General features: G+C 37.5%; 1 protein-coding gene across 1 annotated transcript in view; it reads left to right on the top strand.

The window, feature by feature from the left end:
- The window catches only part of myo10l3 (myosin X, like 3), a 72638-nt gene extending 51217 nt beyond the window's left edge, over nucleotides 1-21421 (top strand). Inside the window, exons 21-40 of the mRNA XM_073845934.1 lie at nucleotides 2232-2338; nucleotides 3748-4188; nucleotides 4309-4342; nucleotides 5733-6569; nucleotides 9213-9336; nucleotides 9479-9722; nucleotides 9852-9947; nucleotides 10088-10181; nucleotides 10296-10351; nucleotides 10435-10577; nucleotides 12147-12341; nucleotides 12428-12585; nucleotides 13432-13555; nucleotides 14519-14816; nucleotides 15882-16089; nucleotides 16715-16851; nucleotides 17042-17162; nucleotides 17356-17814; nucleotides 17905-18096; nucleotides 19796-21421. Of these exons, the coding sequence (XP_073702035.1) occupies nucleotides 2232-2338; nucleotides 3748-4188; nucleotides 4309-4342; nucleotides 5733-6569; nucleotides 9213-9336; nucleotides 9479-9722; nucleotides 9852-9947; nucleotides 10088-10181; nucleotides 10296-10351; nucleotides 10435-10577; nucleotides 12147-12341; nucleotides 12428-12585; nucleotides 13432-13555; nucleotides 14519-14816; nucleotides 15882-16089; nucleotides 16715-16851; nucleotides 17042-17162; nucleotides 17356-17814; nucleotides 17905-18096; nucleotides 19796-19900 (4173 nt within the window). The 3' untranslated portion in view covers nucleotides 19901-21421. The remainder of the gene's footprint in view (nucleotides 1-2231; nucleotides 2339-3747; nucleotides 4189-4308; nucleotides 4343-5732; nucleotides 6570-9212; nucleotides 9337-9478; nucleotides 9723-9851; nucleotides 9948-10087; nucleotides 10182-10295; nucleotides 10352-10434; nucleotides 10578-12146; nucleotides 12342-12427; nucleotides 12586-13431; nucleotides 13556-14518; nucleotides 14817-15881; nucleotides 16090-16714; nucleotides 16852-17041; nucleotides 17163-17355; nucleotides 17815-17904; nucleotides 18097-19795) is intronic.
- Nucleotides 21422-22879: the final 1458 nt, after the last annotated feature.

The raw sequence follows: 22879 nt of genomic DNA, 5'->3' as shown, positions 1-22879 counted from the left end.
GATGACAAGGGGGTGAGTACATTATCTGTAAATTTTTGTTCTGAAAGTGAACTACTCCTTTAAACGTCTCTAACTTTTTTTTTATACTTTTTTAAACTTTTTTTTATAAACAAGTGTTCTGTTTTCAGTAAATGTATACCCCCAAAGGGGCGACGTATCGTGGGGGATACAAATATTAAAAATCTTATAAAAATAAGAGTCATGAAATTGTATTATTTGAGTCCCAATAAGAAGGAAAATAGCAGTAAATAAATTTTTCGATGTCTCTTTATAGTTTTGCCCTTTTTAGGGTTTAGGCCCAGAAAGATAGTAAGTCCATGTGACATCAGTGCTTCAACCTTAAAGGTTGTATCAGCGATTTCTAGCCTAAAACATAAAGTGTCAATTTCAGCTGACCTTTCTTCACGATCCGCTCGCTGCCTGCCCCATAAATTGTCTGTGAAAAAAACGCGTCTCTCTGGTCAGCCTAGGGTCCGAGATATGCCAAAAAAACAATCGGCACTACCAACCTTTCCACAGATAAACAAACAGTGTTCCAACCAATCAGCGTCAGGGGTTTGGTGTTGTGGACTTTCCTACTGGTGCAGGGATGTGAGGGAGGCGGAGCGAAAGTCCACAACACCAAACCCCTGACGCTGATTGGTTGGAACACTGTTTGTTTATCTGTGGAAAGGTTGGTAGTGCCGATTGTTTTTTTGGCATATCTCGGACCCTAGGCTGACCAGAGAGACGCGTTTTTTTCACAGACAATTTATGGGGCAGGCAGCGAGCGGATCGTGATGAAAGGTCAGCTGAATTTGACACTTTATGTTTCAGGCTAGAAATCGCTGATACAACCTTTAAAGTTATGAAGCTATGAGAATACTTTTTGTGCACACTGAAGCAAATATAATGGCTTTATTACAATTTCTTCTCTTCCATATCAGTCAACATGCATTTATAATTACCATGACGTGCATGTGGTGCTGCTGGGTTTGGAACCACATGAGGGTGAATAATTAATTTGGTTAAACGGTCCCTTTAAGTACTGATAACAATGGTGTTAAACACTGTACTGTAATAGTGAATTTTAGAAGCGTCTCTGCAGTTATTTCTCTTATCTGTTCAACAAAAAGAAGCAACAAGGGCATCACTACTCAGGTCATTCAGACTTTTCATTTTGTGTGCCGTACCAATGTTTAGGGCTTTTGTTTAGGTCTTTGTTGGTCTTTCTGTCTTCTTCACACTATCTCAGCTTCTTCTGCTGTACAGGTACTAAGTACTTATATTGTCTTTGTTGATAACAATAATTAAAAGTGTTTCATTGTCTAGTTTTTACTTTTAGCTTAACCTGATTCACAATGCTACTAACATGTCTATAGAAGCAGCATGCCATTTCAACATAGCAAAATACACTGAGAAGGGTGAATTAAAACTATGTTTTAGTACAGTCTTCATCTATTCTCATAAGTTACAGCTTTCCTAAAGGGATAGTTCACCCAAAAATTACAATTCTGTCATTATTTACTTACCCTCATGTTATTTACAAACCTGCATGAGTTTTTCTGTATTGAGCACAAAAGAAGCTGTTTTGAAAAATGTGGGTAAAAGCATTTCCTGTTTGGTTACCCACATTATTCAAACCATCTTCCTTTGTGTTTAGCAGAAGAAAGAAACTCATACAGGTTTGGTACAACATGAGGGTGAGTAAATAATGACAGAATTTCAATTTTTGGGTGAACTACCTCTTTAATGTGTAAAACTTTTAAATGCAACTTTATATGTCCAATACTGTTTGGTATAAACGTTCTTTTACATGTATAGATATATGGATACAGTTCCCCTGAGGTTTCTCTTCTCTGAGTCAGTGTCAGTGAGTAAAGGGTTAAGCCTTCATGTCTCCTGTCTCTGAGACAGAGAAAGAGTGAGGGTGTGGCCTGCTCTTTGGCCGAGAGCCATTCTTCCCCCTCCTCTCTCTCTTTCTCTCTCTCTCTCTCTCTCTCTCTCTCTCTCTGTCCGTGCACGTCAGTCTGTCTGGAATAGCCCGAGCAGCAGCACTTAACAGGAAATCAGAGCGCTGTGGTTTCAGCACAATGGCAGAGCTCCACAGCTCAGCTCCCTATAGCCTGTAGCCTGCAGAGCACACTGGAGACGTGCTCTTCACAACGTCTGGAGAGAGTTACCCATCAGTTTACTTTAACCTACCCTCTCCCCTCTCTGTCTCCTTGTCTTTCTTCTTTGGTGCCTTGCAGGTGTTCCTAAAGGAAGCTTTGGAGCAGAGGCTGGAGAAGGAAAGAGAAGAGGTGCGCACAGCGGCTGGTATGGTGATCCGGGCCCACATACTAAGTTATGTGGCAAGGTTAGTGGAGCTTTGTGTGTGTTTGTGTATAAACACGCTCTGTTGAATGGGATCGGGTGAGCTACCAAAGACTGTCAGTGTGACTTTAGTTACTTTTTATTGAGTTGCCATAATCGAATATGTGATTGAGATGGAAGTTTGCATCACAGAGTGATTTGCCAGGGCTACGTGAATCAGTGAATTGAGAGCAATGCAAAGTGGATTAGATTCATTATGAAAGTGCAGGGAAACAAATCAAGAGTCATCAAGAGGCTTTCAAGAGGCACTACACACACAAGCTGAATTCGTTTACGTGCTGTATTTTTATAAAACAGAGGTTTTATGTTTGTTTACATGCAACTTTGTGTTTCAGACAAAGCTAAAAGCTAACCCGCTATTAGAAAATTGCTTAAAATGTGCTGGTTTTGTTTTAGTTGTACTGGTTTTTGAGGTTTTAGGAACTTGTCAACTGTAAGAACATCTGGATGACCAACTAAAGACCATCTGGGAAAGGCTTGGAGAATGACTTAAACTAGCTAAGACTAGCAAACCAGTTGAAGATGTTTTCAAAAATGATCACAAAAATGACAAACATCAAAACAAAACCCCACTATGTTGGTTCCTGGGTGTTTAGTATTCATTTGCACCTGTGTACTGATGTTGTTTATGGATTTGATTAAGACTGATGAAGTGCTTTCATTTTGTATAAAGGGTAACATCAGCAAATACACAAACATACAGACTCTCAGTCCAGCATTAGAGGTTAGATGTGAGATTTTGTAATTTAGGTGTCCTGGTCTAAATGTATGGGAACTGTAGCACAGCTGCTAACACAGATCGAATTTCTTTTATTATCACAGACACCAACTAGCAAGAGTGTTTTATATTAATGACCCTATTTCATATTTGTGACTCTGGACCACAAAACCAGTCATAAGGGTCAATTTTTCGAAATTGAGATTTATACATCATATAAAGACTGAATAAATAAGCTTTCCATTGATGTTTGGTGTGTTAGGATAGGCCGAGATGAAACTATTTGAAAATCTGGAAGCAAAAAAATCTAAATATTGAGAAAATCATTGTCCTTAGCAATGCATATTACTAATCAAAAAACAAGTTTTGATATATTTATGGTAGGAAATCTACAAAACATCTTCATGGAACATGATCTTTACTTAATATCCTAATGATTTTTGGCTATTACTACAAATATACTTCTGCTACTTAATACTGGTTTTGTGGTCCAGGATCACATTTGTCACGCTGATTGTTTTTAAAATGAGTTACTGTTAATGTTAATGTCAATGTGTTAATAACAGAGTTGTTTATTATTTTGAGTAATTGCTCTAATATATTCATAATTACTGTAATATCCCTTAAAAGCCTCAAGGGCTTGCTCTCTAATGTTGCAACTCTCATCCTCACAGAAAAAGCTATAAAAAAGTCCGGAGCAGCACCATCACTATCCAAAAGAACTACCGCGCTCACTTCTGGAGACAAGCTTTTCTTCGTTTCCGCTCGGCTGCTGTTGTCCTCCAGAAACACATCCGCGGACGGATCGCTCGACAACTCTACCAGCAGCTCTTGGAGGAAAAACAGAGGAGAGAAGAGGAGGAGAGAATTAGACGAGAGGAAGAAGAGAGGAGACGACAAGAGGAGTTAAGAAGACTTGAGGAAGAGAGACTAAGACTAGAGGAAGAAAGAAAGAGGGAGGAGGAGAGACAGAGGCTTCAAGAAGAGGAACAGAGAAGGAAAGAAGAGGAACAAGAGGCTTTACGGATACAGCAGGAAGAGGAAGAGTTGAACAGGAGGCAGGAAGAGCTGAAGAGCAAACAGATATTGGAGGATAGAGAGGCAGGGCACAGCAGGTAAAACACAATCTGGCCAAATGTTTGAGTTTTAATTTAGGTCATCCAAAATCTGTTGGCTGCCGGACTGTGCTTAATCCCTGTCTAAAAGGATTCTCTCTCTGTTTTGCTTCATATTAGGAGTCTAGTGGAGAGAAATCATCACAACCACAAGGTATTACTTCTATTGGACATTTGATTTTATATTTCTGTGAGAGAGATTTCAAATCTGGAGAGGATATATGCTTGTATTGTCCTAATTCTCTGTCTTTGCTTACAAAAAGTCATAGTATAATAGTCATAGTACAAGGGTAATGCCGTGGTACTGGGCTATATGGGTTGAAAAGCCTCTTAAAAAGCTTGTAAGAGTAGTTTAACAAAATTGCTTCACTGCTTGGTAGTATTTATATTATTTTATATTTTACCTTTTCTTGTTATAGGCTAATAACTTATATTATTCTAAAATTGTTTGCACCAAATAACATTATATGGTGTGACCAACATGTTGAAACATGCAAAAAATAAAACACATTAAAAAAAAAAAACTAAAATATGACAATAACCCTCTGAAAATATCAGATAATGTGATCTTTTTAGAAATGATTACATTTAAGCTCATCTTAATGATTCTTATGAATTAATAATATATGGATTAAATCAAGAATTCATAAAAAATATTTTTATTTTTTTAATTCTATTTTTAAAATATTTTTATTATTTATCGTGAATGAACGTATGTGTCTTTAAAGAATTATTTCACTCCTAAATTAAAATTTCCTGATAATTTACCCCATGTCATCCAAGCTGTTCATGTCTTTCTTTCTTCAGTCGAAAAGAAATGAAGGTTTTTAAAGAAAACATTCCAGGATTTTTCTCCATATAGTGGACTTCGGTGGGGGTCGACGGGTTAAAGGGCCAAATTGCAGTTTCAATGCAGCTTCAAAAGGCTGTACACAATCCCAGCCTAGGAATAAGTGTCTTATCAAACGAAATGATTGGCCATTTTCTAAAATAAATACAAATTTATATACTTTTCAACCACAAATGCTCATCTTGCACTAGCTCTGCGATGCACGTCTATGACTTCACGCATTACATAATCTCATTTTCTCCTCCAACTTCAAAATCATCTGATATCGTTTTTTTTTTTTACCTTTTTTGTAAAGGGCATTTGACTTTCTTTGCACGTTCACTTGGTAAACACTGGGTTGGTACTTTCGCCTACACCGTGCGTTACCTTTCCAACTTGCCTATGTAATGTGTGAGGTCATAACCGCAATTCAAAAGCTTCAACCCATTGATCCCCATTGAAGTCCACTATATGGAGAAAAAATCCTGAAATGTTTTCCTCAAAAACCTTAATTTCTTTTCGACTGAAGAATGAAAGACATTAATATCTTGGACAACACAGGGGTCATATATTTGAATGATCACCATATTCATGTTCCATGATGTCCACATAATACCAAAAAGAATTCCAATGGAATATGTTGAAAGTTCTGAATTGACAGAATGAACTTTATATTACTGACGTTCATCCTCACTATCCCTTCCCTATATTCCAGAAAGACGTTTCCCACAGCCTGTGCCAATACTCATCTGAAGAGGAGAGTCGTCAGATGGAGGAGATCCTGCGGCTGGAGCGAGAGATTGAACGGCTGCAGAGACAGAGAGACGAAGGGGTGTCCTTGCTGAACGACAGCTCCCGGGACGAGCTGCAGCAGAAGAGGGACGCCGAGATCTACCGCCTGGAGAAAGAGGCTTCACGTGTGGCTACTGAGTTTTTGGAGATGCTGGACTTTGGAGGATTGGAGCAGTCACTCTCCAGTGAGGAGAACCTTCACGACCCATCAGAGACCACTGCACCTTTGGCTGAGGAGGAAGTAGACGAAGGCTTCCACGCGGACGAGGAGTGTATCCCCCTTCGCGACTTCCCTCTCCCAACTGCCATGCCCATGGACAAGGAGATTCTCTCCAGTCTTCCACCTCCACCGCCTGCCTTTGCTGAAGGTCTGTTGGCCACGTCCTCACCTGCACGGATGGAGCGACCGAAATCCAATTCCTCTATCAAACATAACAGACTCTCAGACATTCCCCCACCTCCACCTACAGCTCCGCCCTCTCCTCCATCTGTACTGCCGTCCTCCACAGGAGATTATGGATTGGTGTATACAAACACCAGGAAGACTATAACAGAAATTGTACTGCCAGTGGAGGAAACCAGCTTCAGTATTCTGCCAGACACCGAGTCGGACTATGACCAAGAGGAGTTTGAGGAGGCGCTGGGGAGTTGTGGGGACGCAGGAAGTACTAATGACGGACACCTCACTGACGAGGAGGTGCTACATAGATCTTCCTGTACCTACAACAGCACAGACTCCTTTAGAGGAAGTTCAGACTCCGTGAGTTTACTCTTTTCACACTTTGACAGGGCATTCACACTGAGAGCGACTGTATTTCGCTATATTTCAGAACTAGATTTCATGGCTTTTGTGAACGAATGCAAAGTTTCAGGTGAATGCAAGACAATGCTAAGGGTTGCATGCAATAATTTTTACCTCACATCAATTTTTTCCTCCGTAAAATGAAAACCTACACTGGAAATATATGCTTTTAATTGATGGCCAAAAATGGCAGCCTTGGTTGCTATAAGTGTAAAAAATATGGTGGCAGTGTTTCAGGTATAATGGGATGGCATTGAATATTTTATATACAATAGACAACACACACATACAAAACACCACCAGGGTAACACATGACACTAAAATAATGCAACAAACATTAACTAAACAACAGTTTAGTTTTGTAACAAAACATCTGAATGTAATAACATTATATTTCATGATATATAACACAGTGCTCAATTCTCATATCGACTAATAGAAATGTCCTTTTACTGTTTCTCACCAGAAAGAATATGGTATTTTCAGTAAAATTATTATATAATAATGCTAAACTATTTACAGTTTTACACCATATATTGCAAGGTAACTTACAGTTACTCAATTAACCTACCTAATGTCATGAGGAAAACATATACGTGGGAACTTTTTTCGCAACACACAAAATACGTACCAGTAAGTACATATCACTGCATATCACTGACTTTTTTCTTGTTCATACTATCGGGTAGGTTTAGGTGTACTGCAGATATTACGTTATTTTAAAACGTCACGGAGCACATTTCATTTCAAAACAACGTTACATACAGTGTGCCATATTTACGGTCATCTGTTCCGGGGAAAAAAACAAACACTCTTTTAGCGCCACTCAGTGCACATTTCACATCAAATATGTCACAAAACACACATGGTAATACGTATTTCGCATCTTGCGAGAAAGTTTCCACAGGTACGTTTTCATCATGAGGTGAGGTTGCTACCAACAGGTTTTTACTGTAGCATTTTTACAGTTTTCCTCTGTAAGTATATACGCTGTACGTATTTAGTGTAACAACTGAATTGTTCCTCACAGGAGGTAAAATTTTCTTGAATTTGATGTTGAGTCTGTCTACTTCGTTGCAAAACTACTGCTTGGATTACCTTTGCGGCAGTGCTTTAAAGGTATATTTCTCCCAAAAATTTAAATCCTGTTATTAATTACCCACCCTGATGCCGTTTCAAACCTTTAAGACCTTTGTTCTTCCCATATTTTTGATGAAATCCGAGAGCTTTCTGATCCTCCATAGACAGCAATGCAACTGACACGTTTAAGGCCCAGAAAGGTAGGAAGAACATTGTTAAAATAATCCATGCTCTCGGATTTCATCAAAAAATATCTTAATTTGTGTTCTGAAAATGAACAAAGGTCTGGCGGGTTTAGAAAGAGATGAGGGTGATTAATTAATGACAGAATTTTCATTTTTGGTTGAACTATCCCTTTAAATGACAGTTGACAGTCAGCACATCACAACCCTCGTGGAGAAGTTGCAGCTCTAAAATATTGATCCATTGTTGCTTATGTGTTTCCACACAATTTCTGTATCAGCTGGTAGATAATGTGAGTTTCACTGTCTGTATGTCCATTTGTAGTCACTAAAGATTTGCATAAAGTCAAGGTCTGCTAATCTTTGTGGCATCTCCAACGGTCACTGTCACTCACATCACCTTTCATTAAAAATGCGCGAAGTGCGAACACCTCATAAGGCATTTGCCAAGTAAAGAATGTGCATTTCATCACATTTATACAGTTCAATGTCAGGGTAGTGAGATCCGGTATTGCCTAAGGCAAAACAAAAACACTCAGCACTTCGTCCTAATTCTTTTAAGACCTTTAAACTTGCTATAATACCTTAATGAAATGCTTTATTGCTTTGGATTTCTTGTAGCTACTCATGTTTTATTTGCTAAAGCTGCATGAGCGGGGATCAGGTGAATATGATTTGATATATATTGAGTCTTTCTCCCTCGGGGTATTCCCAGAACGTGCGGCGATTGGCCAATGCTTGTCACACCTGCTCCAAACACAGTCCTGCAACAGCTTGATTGTTGACTCTTGGAGAATATTTGAACTCAGAAACCTGATTCGGGTTATGTTTGGGTGTAATGTGAAACCTGACATGACAGTTAACAATGGGAGGACATTTACTGATGTCATGCTCTTTTTGTTTGTATTAACTAGTAGGATTAGACAGTGAAATGCAGATGTCCTACCGCAGCAAACACAAAGCGCTCCAGGGTGTACGGTTACAGTGTAAAGAAGAGCTGTTTTAGTAAAAACACACACTGGCATTCAAAAGATTGCTGTCAGTATGATTTCTGTTTTATGTTTGAAAAGAAGTCTCTTATGCTCACCAAGGCTGCATGAATGTTCAGCATCATTACTTCAGTCTTCAGTGTCACATGATCCATCAGAAATCAGTCTAATATGTTGATTTGGTGAACAAGAAAAGTTTCTTCTAAAAACATAATATCGTTGTAGAACCCATTATACATTTTTTAGGATTCGTTGATGAATAGAAAGTTTAAAAAAATAATAGCATTTAACAGTATTTGTCCATTTAAAAGCCTTTTATTGACATTCACGCTCTTTTTTTTTTTCTACAGTTTATTGATAGCAATGATGAGAATGATGGATATGTGGATACAGACGAGGAGGTGTCTAATGGTAGAGTGCATTTGCTAAATGGAAGTGGGCCTCCTTATTTCCACAGCTACCTGTATATGAAAAGTAAGCGTTTCCTATCATTTACGTCCTTATTGTTAAGTTTTATTCCTGTCTCACTGGATGATATTGTTCAAACTGAACATATTAATTGATAAACTGACATAAAAGATTATTTCACTGTATTGTATTGTATTTTTCTTCTAAGGTGGGCTGATGATCCCGTGGCGTAGGCGCTGGTGTGTTTTAAAAGACGAGACCTTCATGTGGTTCAGGGCAAAGCAGGACTCTCTCAAGTCAGGCTGGCTGTACAAGAAAGGTGGAGGGATGTCCACTTTGTCCCGCAGGAACTGGAAGATGCGCTGGTTCGTCCTTCGAGACTCTAAACTCATGTATTTCGAAAACGACAGTGAGGAGAAACTGAAGGGAACCATTGACATCCGAGCTGCCAAGTAAGACCTCCCAGATGCCCAGATGTTTGGTTCGCTGTAAATGACAACGAATAGCTGCTGCAACTGGCTGTTTGCCTCATGTTTACAAGTTTACAAGTTAATGTTCTTTGACTGCAATGTTTCCCATAGGGAGATTGTGGACAACCATGAGAAAGAGAATGCACTGAATATTGTGACCGATGACAGGACTTACCAGATCTATGCGGAATCTCCTGAGGATGCTAGGTACATTTTAAATTTATATATATTTTATTCCAGACTTTATTGTGTTTGTGTAACACTCATATTCATTTGTTGCGCCCCCTTGTGGTGTACTATAACTCGTTTCATATGGTTGACTAAAATCTGTGATGTTTGTGTTGCAGCGGCTGGTTCAACGTGCTGAGCCGTGTCCACAGTGCAACTCCAGAACAGCTTTTGCAGATGCAGCATGAACAGGCCAACCCAAAGAATGCAGTTGTGAGTGTTCACACTAATCTAACTCTTGTTCAAACTGGCACACATCTGAAATCACCTTTGGGTTTTGTAAAAGTGGCATTTACGTTTTATTTTTATGTGATGTTTCATCCTCAGGGAACACTGGATGTTGGGCTTATTGATTCTGTATGTGCGTCTGACAACCCAGATAGGTAATGCATGATATCAAATTATGAAAATACATCAAAATATCACGTTTGTACAGTGCTGTACTCATGAGATGTCTTTTCCTTAGGCCAAACTCATTTGTTATAATCACTGCTAATCGCGTGATCCATTGCAACACTGACACGCCAGAGGAAATGCACCACTGGATCGGCCTTCTGCAGAAGCCTAAAGGAGAGTCGAGAATAGACGGCCAGGAGTTCATAGTAAGAGGTGAGTCAGACTAGTCTGTACAGGATACAGAGGTTTACCAGCACTGTACTTGCTACATAATTGAGGTCATGATGAATCATTGTATAAAAATAGGTGCCCTTTGTGTACTTTATGTAAAAAGTTTAAAAGTTTGGGATCAGTACTTTTTTTCATTCAATACTTTTCAGCCAGAATGCATTACATTGATCAAAGGTGTTAGTAAAGACATTTATAATGTTACAAAAGATTTCTAATCCTGTTTGTTTGAATTTTATATTTATGAAAGCATTTTATATACATTAAAACAAAAAGCAGTTACTTTAAATTGTAATAATATTTCACATTATCACTGTATTTTTGATTAAATAAATGTAGCTTCCAAAAATGTTTTTGCACATTTATGAAAAGATTCTTTAATCAAACAATCACTGATGATAACTTTTGCTGTGCCTCTTTATATTAGCTAATATGAATATTTAAATGGAAATTGCATTTTGTCTGTTCATACACTGCTGTTCAAAAGTTTGCGATCAGTAGGATTTGTAACGTCTCTTCTGCTCATCACGGCTGCATTTATTTGATCAAAAATACAGGAACAAAATGTAATATTGTGAAATATTATTACAATTTAAAATAACTGCTTTCTATTTTAATATAATTTAAAATGTATTTTATTTCTGTGATGAAAAAGCTGAATTTTCAGCATCATTACTCCAGTCTTCAGTGTCACATGATCCTTCAGAAATCATTCTAATATTATAATTTATTATGAATGTTGTAAACAGTTGTGCTGCCTTATATTCTTTTTGGAACCTGTGATACTTTTTTCAGGATTCTTAGATGAATAAAAAAGTAAAAAGAACAAAAAGAACAGCATTTATTTGAAATAGAAATATTTTGTAACTATATACAGTACTGTTCAAAAGTTTGAGGTCAGTTCAAAAAAATCAAGGAAATTAATACTTTTATTCAGAAAGGATGTGTGAAATTGATAAAAAGTAATAGTAAAGACTTATATTATTAGAAAAGACTTCTACTTTTAATTAACACCTTTTTAACCTATTTTTAATCAAAGAATCCTGAAAAAAATATTACAGCTTACAAAATATTAAGCAGCACAACTGTTGCCAACATTGATAATAAATCTGCATATTAGAATGATTTCTGAAGGATCATTTGACACTGAAGACTGGAGTAATGATGCTGAAAATTCAGCTTTGCATCACAGAAATAAATTATATTTTGAAGTATATTAAAATTAACAGTTAGAAAACTGTTTTATATTGCAATAATATTTCACAATTTTACTGTTTTTTGCTGTATTTAAAACTAAAAATTTTACTGATCCCAAACTTTTGAATGGCAGAGTATCTGTAGAAATCTATAGATTTCAGTTGTCGTATTATTATAATACCTAATAATATTAACGTATACCCTGTTAGCATCAGACTTTCCCTTTTTTTTTAAGGGATCAACTAATCTACAACTATTTAATCATTCTTTGAATTTTAAATACACATACTGTATGCAAAGTCTTCTTATACTCTCTGAAGTTACTATAATTTCTTTATTCCTCAATGTTTCTCTCAGGTTGGCTGCATAAAGAGATGAAGTCCAGTGGGAAGAGCACGTCTCTCAAATTAAAGAAACGCTGGTTTGTTCTGACCAACAACTCACTGGATTATTATAAATCATCCGAACGCAGCGCCTCTAAGCTGGGAACACTGGTGCTCAACAGCCTTTGCTCAGTTGTTCAGCCTGATGAGAAAGTCTACAAGGAGACAGGTGAGTTCACAAATTTTCTATGCAGAACAAGTGTGATTTCTTCAAATGTTCTTTGGACCGTTTCCAATGTCTCTGGTTCACCACAGGTTACTGGAACATAATAGTCCATGGGAGAAAGCATTCTTACCGTCTCTACACCAAACTACTGAACGAAGCCATGAGATGGGCTTCAGCCATCCAGGTGGCCATTGACAGCAAGGTTCCAATAGAAACACCTACCCAGCAACTCATCCGAGATATCAAGGTAAATTCACCCTCAAATATCTAACTGAATTCACAATTCCATGTAGATGAAGGTTTTTCATCGTATTAACAATCATGTTTCAGTTGTGGAAGCCGATACCTCTCGAACCCCGACAGTCCCTCAGGGTCAAAAACTGTAGTGTTAAGTGAGGTACACGGATGAGTGCTCTGTGTGCTGTTCACTCTGACTGTTATTTCTCATTTCTGTATGCGTTTGATTATTTCTGTGTGCTTCTGATCTACATCTATGCAACAGATTTGAGTCATTTGGAATGGTTTGTGTTCTCCTGGAAGCCATAATGACATCTAGTGGCGTAGATGTTTAAAATACATTTTTAGTTACCAGTGCCATTGTAAGAGTAGCATATGCATTTTACCATGATTAATTTATATCTTAAGAACAATAATCAGTGGCAGGTGGCTCTGTATAAAAGTCATTAAATCTGTCATGTGACCTCAACATGGTTGCCTCCATGTAAAATAAAACAGCTTTATTTCAGTTATATGAATGTAAACCAGTTCAATCCAAGTGGTAAACCCATAATTTAATGAGTGGACAAAAGCACTGAGTGCACCTATATTTTGCAAGAAAATCCAGATAAAACCAGATTCTGATAACTAGTTTTACATGATATCTGGTTAGCTGGACTACTAGCTAGTTGAGGGCCACCTTTCGAGCTTAGGTGTTTTTTGCTCCAAAACTTAAATTACGTAATTGAGTATCTTTAACTGGTATGAGGGCTCAAAAACCCTGTGTGCTGTGTTTCCATCTCTAGCAATCTGTGGATGTACATTGTTATATCAGTTTAAAAAACCTAATGTCATTGTTATTTTCATGGTTGTGCAGGAGAGCAGTCTTAATGTGGAGGCTGTGGAGCAGATGTATTGGAGGAACCCCATCCTGAGATACACGCAGCACCCACTGCATTCGCCCCTGCTGCCTCTACCATATGGAGAGGTCAATGTCAGCTGTGAGTCTCTCCTTTACACTGATCTATTCCTGTGTTTTCTGGGGAAAAAAGACTGTTTTTATTTATTAAATGTCCTGGGTTGTAGACAATCAGTTCTGTTATTGTTAAAACTATTACTGTTTGAGCTACACTACCAGTCAAAAGTTTTTAAATATTTTTTAAAGCAGTCCCTTCTGCTCACCAAGCATCCATTTATCCAAAAGGACAGCAAATGATAAATTGTATGGCAAAGAAATGTAGTAAGGACATAGTTAAAATAGTTATATTTTATAATACCAATTACCAATTATATAATACCAATTTCCTTGCTAACTTTCTGGGCCTTGGACATTTGTCAGTTGCGTTGCTGTCTATGAAAAATATTGAAAATACCTTAATTTATGTTCAGAAGATGAACAAAGGTCTTACAGGATTTGTAAGTACAATTTTGAATATTTTTACTATTTAAAATAACTGTTTTCTATATGAATATATTTTCAAATGTAATTTATTCCTGTGATTTCAAGGCTGATTTTTTAGCATCAATACTCAAGTCAATAATATTCTGATTTGATGCTTAAAAATCATGTATTATTATTATTATTATTATTATTATGTTGAAAACAGCTGAGTAGAATTTGGAGTAACTAGAGTAATAATGTTTAAAATGTATCTTTGATCACAAGAATAAATTACATTTGAAAATATATTCAACTAGTTATTTTAAATAGTAAAAATATTTCAAAATGGGACTTTTTTCTGTACTTTGGATCAAATAAATGCAGGCTTGTTGAGCAGAAGAGACATTAAAAATCTTTTGACAGATCCCATTTTTTTGGCCTCATTGTCGGATTGCTCACTGATGATTTATTTGCTCAGTGACGCACAGATTCACCATTTGGATTGGTAGGATGATGGATTTAATCTTTTGTTGTCTGTGTCCCTTTTTCCATCTGCCTCTTTTTCCTGTCCTACTTCTTGCAGTGCAAAAGGAGAAAGGCTACACCAGTCTGCAAGATGAGGCAGTGAAGATCTTCAACTCCTTACAGGAGATGGAAGCAGTGTCAGACCCAATGCCCATCATTCAAGGCATCTTGCAGACATGTCAAGATCTGCGGCCGCTCAGAGATGAAGTCTATTGTCAGCTGATCAAACAAACCAATCATGTGCCTCAGCCCAACAGCCCTGCCAACCGCGCACACTGGCATCTGCTTACTTGCATGAGCTGCACCTTCCTGCCCAGCCGCGGCATCCTCAGATACCTCCGATTCCACCTGAAAAGGTGTTGTAGCTATTTCTTGAAATTGAAATCATAGATTATCACTTTTGTATACAATATAGTGGTTTATAACATAAATATGAAGGATTGTCGTGCACTCTGAGAAGAAAATAGAAAAAGTGCTGGGAAAAAACATCCTGGCCCAAGCCTTTGTACATCAGCCAAAATAACCAAATTCATTGCATCCTCTGAAAAGTAAAACAATGACAGCACATCCTGGCTTTGTGTTGTGTTGGTGATTTTGAAAGATTAATTATTTGTTAAAAATTTGAACTCATCCAATCTGCATGAGTTAGTTTAAAGGGATAGTTCACCCAAAAATGAAAAATTAATTTCTCACCCTCATGTTGTTCCAAACTCACAAGACCTTTGTTCATCTTCAGAACACAAATTAAGGTATTTTTGATATCTTGATAAATTGTATGGCAAAGAAATGTAGTAAGGACATAGTTAAAATAGTTATATTTTATAATACCAATTACCAATCATATAATACCAATTTCCTTGCTAACTTTCTTGGCCTTGGACATTTGTCAGTTGCGTTGCTGTCTACGAAAAATCTTGAAAATACCTTAATTTATGTTCAGAAGATGAACAAAGGTCTTACAGGATTTGGAACAACATGAAGGCGAGTAATTAATGACAGAATTTTTCATTTTTGGGTGAATTGTCCCTTCAATGACTTTCTAAAGGGCAATGGGTTTATAGCATTGTATTTGATTCATCTGTTTAATAATTGAAGTTATTAACTTAATTTCAATTTTTTACCTAAAGTCTTGATCTTTTTCTGAACAGTGCTATTTTAGTATTATTCATATACTATTATGGTACTTATTAATATTTTGAATGAACTTTATATATTTATATTTTCAGTTTTTAATTTTAGTTTAAGTTGTAGTATTTGGTTTTGTTTGCCAATTTTATATTTCTGTTTAACTAATTTAATTTTATGTAAATTTTATATTTAGTAATTTTACAAAAACATACATTTTAATTAGATTCAAGGAAACATGTCTAGTTTTTTAAAAAGGTGCCATCAATATTAATATTTTTTCAATTACTTTTTAGGATAAAGGAGCTGTTCCCTGGGACAGAAATAGAGATGTATGCTGTGTTCATTGGTGAGTCGCTGAAAAAGACAAAAGCACGGGAGTTTGTGCCTTCGCAAGAGGAAATCATCGCCCTTTTGCACAGACGGGAGATGACAACCACTGTTTACTGCCATGGAGGAGGCTCCTGCAAGATTTCAATAAACTCTCACACTACTGCAGGAGAGGTGAGGGATGCTAACAGACTATAATTGTAACCCTGGGCCACAAAACCAGTCGTAAGGGTCAATTTTCTGAAATTGAGATTTATACATTATCTGAAAGAGGAATAATTGATGTATGGTTTGTTAGGATAGGACAATATTTGGCCGAGATACAACTATTTGAAAATCTGAAATCTAAGGGTGCAAAAAAAAAAAAATATATATATACTGAGATAATCACCAAGTTTGCAATGCATAATACTAATCAAAAATTAAGTTTTGATATATTTACGGTAGGAAATTTACAAAATATCTTCACAGAACATGATCTTTACTTAATATCCTAATGTTTTTTGGGATAAAAGAAAAGAAAAATAGATATTTTGACCAATACAATGAATTTTTGTCTATTGCTACAAATAAATCCTTGCTATTTAAGACTGTCTTTGTCGTCCAGGGTCACAAATAGTATAAAAATAGCATAAACGCATAATAATACAAGAACCCAGTGTTTTAAGGAAATAATCAGATATTAGATTATTCAGAATTGCACTTTTGTACCCATAAAATGTTATGTTCCTCTTAATCAGGAATGCATTGTGTAATACACGCTGATGGAGAAGTGTTTTGTTTCTTTTTCCGTGTGTAGGTGGTAGAGAAACTGATCCGAGGCTTGGCTATGGAGGACAGCAGGAACATGTTTGCTTTGTTTGAGCATAACAACTCGATCGACCGGGCCGTGGAGAGCAGGGTTATTGTGGCCGATGTGCTGGCCAAGTTTGAGAGGTAAAATTACACCCCAAAGCTGCACCTATTCACTCTCAGAAATTAAACTCTGTTGCTACAAAACGCTGCCAAATGCATGTGTCATCACTTGGCTATTAAAGCAGTAATGCTCTAATATGATCTCCAAAGCCTCTAAAAGCAATCTGAAATAACTCAGAAACGATTGTTTGTTGTGGTGGTTGTTTCTCAGGCTGGCAGGAAGTGAAGTAGAGGAAGAAGGTCCATGGAAGCTGTACTTCAAACTGTATTGTTTCTTGGATGTGGAAAGCATGCCCAAGGAAGGAGTGGAGTTTGTCTTCATGTTTGAGCAGGTTAGTAATTTACAGTTTCATTCTTGCCTTTATTCTGTTCAAATCACTGTAGTGTTTCTCATGATCAAAAATCTGATTCTGAATGATCATAATAAGAGATATATGCTTGAATTGTGGTTATAGCAGCCATGAGCAACAATGCTAACAAGAAAAACACTAAAAAGGTCATTTTCTATCTCATTCGTCTCTCCAGGCTCATGAAAGTTTAATAAGTGGTCACTTTCCTGCCCATGAGGACACCCTCCAGCACCTGGCTGCTTTACGTCTGCAGTACCTGTATGGAGATGTGTCTCGGGTAAACTGGAGCTTGGACAGCATCTACCCCACTGGCCGTTTGCGCAACCGCATACTTCAGTTCACCAAAGTAGGAGGCGCGGCCGGCTCAGGACAAACCCTGGAAAGGAGGAGGACGAGCTTCCTGGATGGCACGCTGAGGCGGGGGCTGAAGACAGGCACCATGAAGAAGCAGCGCAGCATGCAGGAGGAACAAATGCTGGAAATGTGGATCAAAGAAGAGACTTCATCCACCAGGGCCAATATTATGGAGAAATGGAGTCGGCTGCATGGACTGGACCAACACCAAGCCATGCTCAAATACATGAACATTATTAAAGAGTGGCCTGGGTATGGATCCACGCTGTTTGATGTAGAGGTAAGAACCAAGGAGAATTTTGAATCTAGGATAGTATCTGGATCATTTTTTGATGGGCTAATCTGACACTTGTTGTGTTTCTGTGTGCAGTGCAAAGAAGGTGGGTTCCCTCATGATCTCTGGCTGAGCGTGAGTGCTGAGAACGTGTCTGTGTATAAGCGAGGAGAGGCCAAACCTCTGGAGACTTTCCCCTATGAACACATCGTTTTCTTTGGAGCTCCTCACGCCAGCACATACAAGATCACCGTGGATGGGAGAGACATGTTCTTTGAGACACCTCAGGTAATCAAATGTCATTTTAAATGGATTGTTCACCCAAAAACTAATATTCTGTCATTATTTACTCATCCTGATGCTGTTCCAAACCCATAGGACTTTGCTTAATCTTGGAAACAAATGAAGAAATTTCTGTTTCCCCATTGAAAGCTCATGACACCAAAACTTTGATGTTTCGGAAAGTTTATAAAGACACTGAAACCATAACCAGTATGAAGCAAGCAGCTTCTGAAAAGACACGGTAGCTTAAAATGAGATTTCTTTTAGCCCTTTATTCACATTGAAACATTGACCTATTGCGGTTGAGCTTCCTGATCATTTGCTCACCCCCATGTCATCCATGTTCATGTCTTTCTTTCTTTAGTTAAAAAGAAATTAAGGTTTTTGAGGAAAACATTCCAGGATTTTTCTCCATATAGTGGCATTCCAGGGGTATCAGCGGGTATCAGAAGTACAAATTGTCAAGTCAAGTCACTATTTGTATAGCTCTTTTACAATACATATTGTGTCAAAGCAGCCTTACAGTAATAAACAGGAAAATAATGTGTCGAAGGAACCAAACCATTTAATTCCAGGTTGCAACAATTTTATCTCTAACAGTATTGAGGTAAAGTAGTTCATAAATCATTATTGCTATGCTGTTGGGAAACGTCAAAGGCTGTGATGTTTTATTTTTCATTAATTTAGCCACTTTGTTGAAAAACTTTTGAAAAGTAATCAGATCTAGCAGTTTTAAGGCTTTTCTGTAAGAGAAGGTACTTTCCCTCCATGCAATATGAAATACCTCTAGTTTTTTTTCTTCCAGCTTTGCTCCGTTTTCCAGGCTGCTCTCTTTAGAGCGCAAGTGTGCTCGATATACCACAGTGTTGGACTGTTTTTCTTAATCTTTCTTAAGTGTAAAGGAGCAACCATATCTAAAATGCTAGAAAAGAGAGAGTCCATAGTTTCTATTACATCATCAAGTCCTTTTAAACTATTAGATATGCTGAGGAATTGAGACAAATTGCAGCTTCAAAGGGCTCTACATGATCCTAGCCAAGGAAAAAGGGTCTTATCTAGTGAAACAATCTGCCATTTTCTAAAAAACATAAAAATGTATATACTTTTTAACCACAAATGCTTTCAAAAAAGCAGGGTAGGGGAAAAACTGGGACTTTTCCAACATGACTACATAATACATCAATTCGAGCTAGTGCATGGCAAGCATTTGTAGTGCAAAAGTATATACATTTTTATTCTTTTTAGAAAATGGCTGATCGTTTCACTAGATAAAATCCTTCTTCAGCTTATACAGCCTTATTTACTCTTATACAGCTGGGATTGTTTAGAGCTCTTTGAAGCTGCACTGAAACTGCAATTTGGACATTCAAACCATTGTTCCCATTGAAGTCCACTATATGGAGAAAAATCCTGGAATGTTTTCCTCAAAAACCTTCTTTTCAACTGAAAAAGGAAAGCCACGAACATCTTGGATGACATGGGGTGAACAAATTATCAGGAAATTTTTATTCTGGAAGCGAACTAATCCTAAAGAGAATCAGTTTTGGAATGACGTGAAGGTAAGTAAATGATGACCGAATTTTCATTTTTGGGTGAACTATCCTTTTAGGAATACATAATCTACATGTTATTGAACAGAAGTGTTTCTTGGTTTGCTTTCTTCAGTTTTGTTCACTGTGAATAAACTGCCTTTCTGTGGTTTCAGGTTGGAGAGATCACCAAAATAATGAAAGCCTACATCAACATGATAGTTAAGAAACGATGCAGTGTCAGATCAGTGGCCAGCTTTGGGAGCAACTGGATCAGGTGATGAGTGCTGACCAATCACAGTCAAGACGAGAGAGACTTCCTTCGCACTGATGGAAAAATTAACTCAACAGTAAATGATGATACAGGAACCAGTGATAAGACAAAATCTGCATGTGTGTAGACGACCACCCCTCTAACAACGTATCATAGTTAATGTCTAATATACAGTTATGTGGAGTAGAATTTTGGACCAATGAGATTCCACTGTGGAAGGGGATACCAACAGGCTGTCCTGTCAATCATCGCAGCTAAATTTAGCACTTGTTCCTTTATCCAGCAAACGTTCATCGCCAATACCTCAAAGCTCTTTTCTGCTTTTCTGATTTGGGCCGTTTTCAGTTTCGAACACTCTTTGAAGTGGAAAGATCAAAACACGGTCTTAAATGTTACACACAAAACAAGGTTTTGTTGAGAGCTTTCAAAGACTAATAGCCTGAGGTGATCGCACACATCGAAGGCCTCAACAGCCATGTTAAAACTTGTCCACTTGCCTTACTCCGCACAAGGGCTGGTCTGTGCAGATTTGTGTCATTTTGATGGCTTTCTGTTACTGTTTATCTGTTAGTGTTTCTCGGGTTGAAAGAATGAGGAAAAGTTCTGCCTGTTTTTTTGTTTTCATCCATGCGTTCTCTCATGTATTGTGCATGAGGGGCTATTCCACTGCACAGCTTTTTCTTTGATGTATTTCTAAATGTAAACATGCTAGACGTGCCGCATCTTTTGCAGCCTCATACATGACGCAGTGTTACACAAGTTAAACGTTTTTTACATTTTAAGTGGCACATTTTTAGAATGCAGTGTCGTGCAGGACGCCACAAAAAACGTGAGACAAACAGCAGTCAAATATCCATCTAGCACGTTTGCATAGAAAAACAATGGAAAGACGTGTTGTGTGAATGGCTTCTTCTGGGGTAAGCTCAGGTACAGTATAAAAACATAAGCAATATCTCAACATTTCAGGACAGTGTTTTGGTTGTTATTTCAACAAGATCTGACAGGACATTTGCAGAAAAGCTATGACTCTGTGCTATTTCACACAGTAGGTCAGTTGTAAATTCTTTCTTTCAAGATAAACCTTTTTTGAGACAGATGTTTGGAATATTGAACGGTTTTTAAGAAAGCCTGCATACTTGTAACTGAAGGATGATTTTGTGTGCCTAAAGAGAGTGAATAATTATGGGTGGGCTGGGTATTTATTCAGTGTTAGTGTTATTGTATGGATGGTGATGTTGAGTTGATGGCGTGTCATGTACAGATTCCCTACATCAGTGATGTAACACAGTGATACTGTGGTGTCAGAGACGCATTTATGTGGTACCACAACCTCATTTCAATTCTGTTTATTGTCGCTTCTTTATTAAATCTGGTGAGCTGCTGGTCAGTTCACTGCCAGAGTGCATCTCATCGCCTTTAGTTTAGCATCAAAATATTCTAGTTTGTGTAGAGGATGAAAATCAAAGATTGTTTGTTTTTTCTTTTGTAACTGGATTTACAAAATGCTTAATAAATTATTTCAATTCCAGGTTGGTGTGGTGTGGTTATTTAAAATTGCTATTACATTAACATATCCAGCTTTTTCTTCCCGTAAGAGTGGGTGCAGCCATTTTTACATTTTATGGGTGTGGCTTCCAGTCTCATCCGCGTCCAGCTATTTTTTGATCTGTACAAAACAGCTCGTTTTGCTGCTTAATATTGCAAATTGGTGTGTCTTAGCCTTTTATTTTAACGCATTATCTTAGTGAACACACTGGTTTAAAACAGGTTTCCCGTTTACTGCACGTTGTTATTCTTCTCGTTATTTCCCTACGGCGGTTTATGAACCAGAAGTCTCGCCCATAGGCTTACTTCCGCGTCGAGGAAAAAGGTGGATATTTTCTTTTGTTCTTAATTTTTCCACAATCTCATGGAAATAAGTAACGAATAATTTTTAAAAGGCTGTTGAATTCTTAATAAATAATGCACACCCGAGGTGGTGATGCAGCCATGATGCGAAGCGGAGTGGAGTTACACCTCAGGTGAGCATTATTTTCTTATAATTCAATGGGCCAGAGTGAATTATTCAGCTTATACTTCGGTTACCGCACCTCAAGACATTGATCAGATTATATATTTCAAGGCATTCGTCCGGTTTTAACGTTTGTCAGCGAATCAGATTCAAGCATTCACCAGCCCCGTAGTATAATATAAAATAATAAATTACAACTTGGATTTATTTATTTTACCTAGTTCCCTTGTAATAAGAATAGTTTTGTAGATTAACTCTTTGATTTTGTTCATCTTTGTTCATCACAAAAAAGTGCATTGCAGTGAATTTGTTTGTTTGCATGTTTCTATTTTACAGTTGGATTCAGGGTCCTGAAGAGCCTTCAATTCTCCAGTGTAAGGCAAGATGTGTCCACAAAATGTCTTTCTTCAAATATGATTACTGCACATGTTCAGTCAAAGATTTGTTTTATAGTGTGCTTTATGAGCATTCATATCTGTGGGCAATAAATTCCTAAGTCATGTGTTTTACTCAAATATAAATCCCTGCCATTCTGTATGGAGGGTTTGCACTTACGTCATGATTTGGTCAGTTACCTGGATGCGTGGCCATGTTGGTGAATGTAAAGAAGAGCATGGATTGCAGAATAATGTACTACTGAATACGTTGTTCCGCAAATTTATGCAGTCTAAACCACGGAAAAACCATGTGGAAGCTGCTAAATCATAGAGAGAAGGAATTATAAGCATGAAAGTTAATAGGTGTTAAATATACATAGTAGCAGTATTAATTAATATATTGGCCTAATTATTTCACATACCTGACCGGAAATGATAAGAACAAACACAAATGTTGTCAAGATTCTTGCCGGAAATCCTGGTTCCTGGCCAACCACAAACGCCTTTTGTTCCTCAGTTTTTTGCATTCTTCTCCTTAATTTGTAAGAACTTTTGGCAGTCTATAGTACTCTACGTGTTTTTCCCTGTCAGAGTACAG

This window comes from Garra rufa, chromosome 8 (assembly GCF_049309525.1).
Source record: "Garra rufa chromosome 8, GarRuf1.0, whole genome shotgun sequence".
Lineage (NCBI taxonomy): Eukaryota > Metazoa > Chordata > Actinopteri > Cypriniformes > Cyprinidae > Garra > Garra rufa.
This window is presented reverse-complemented; position numbering and strand designations above follow the sequence as displayed.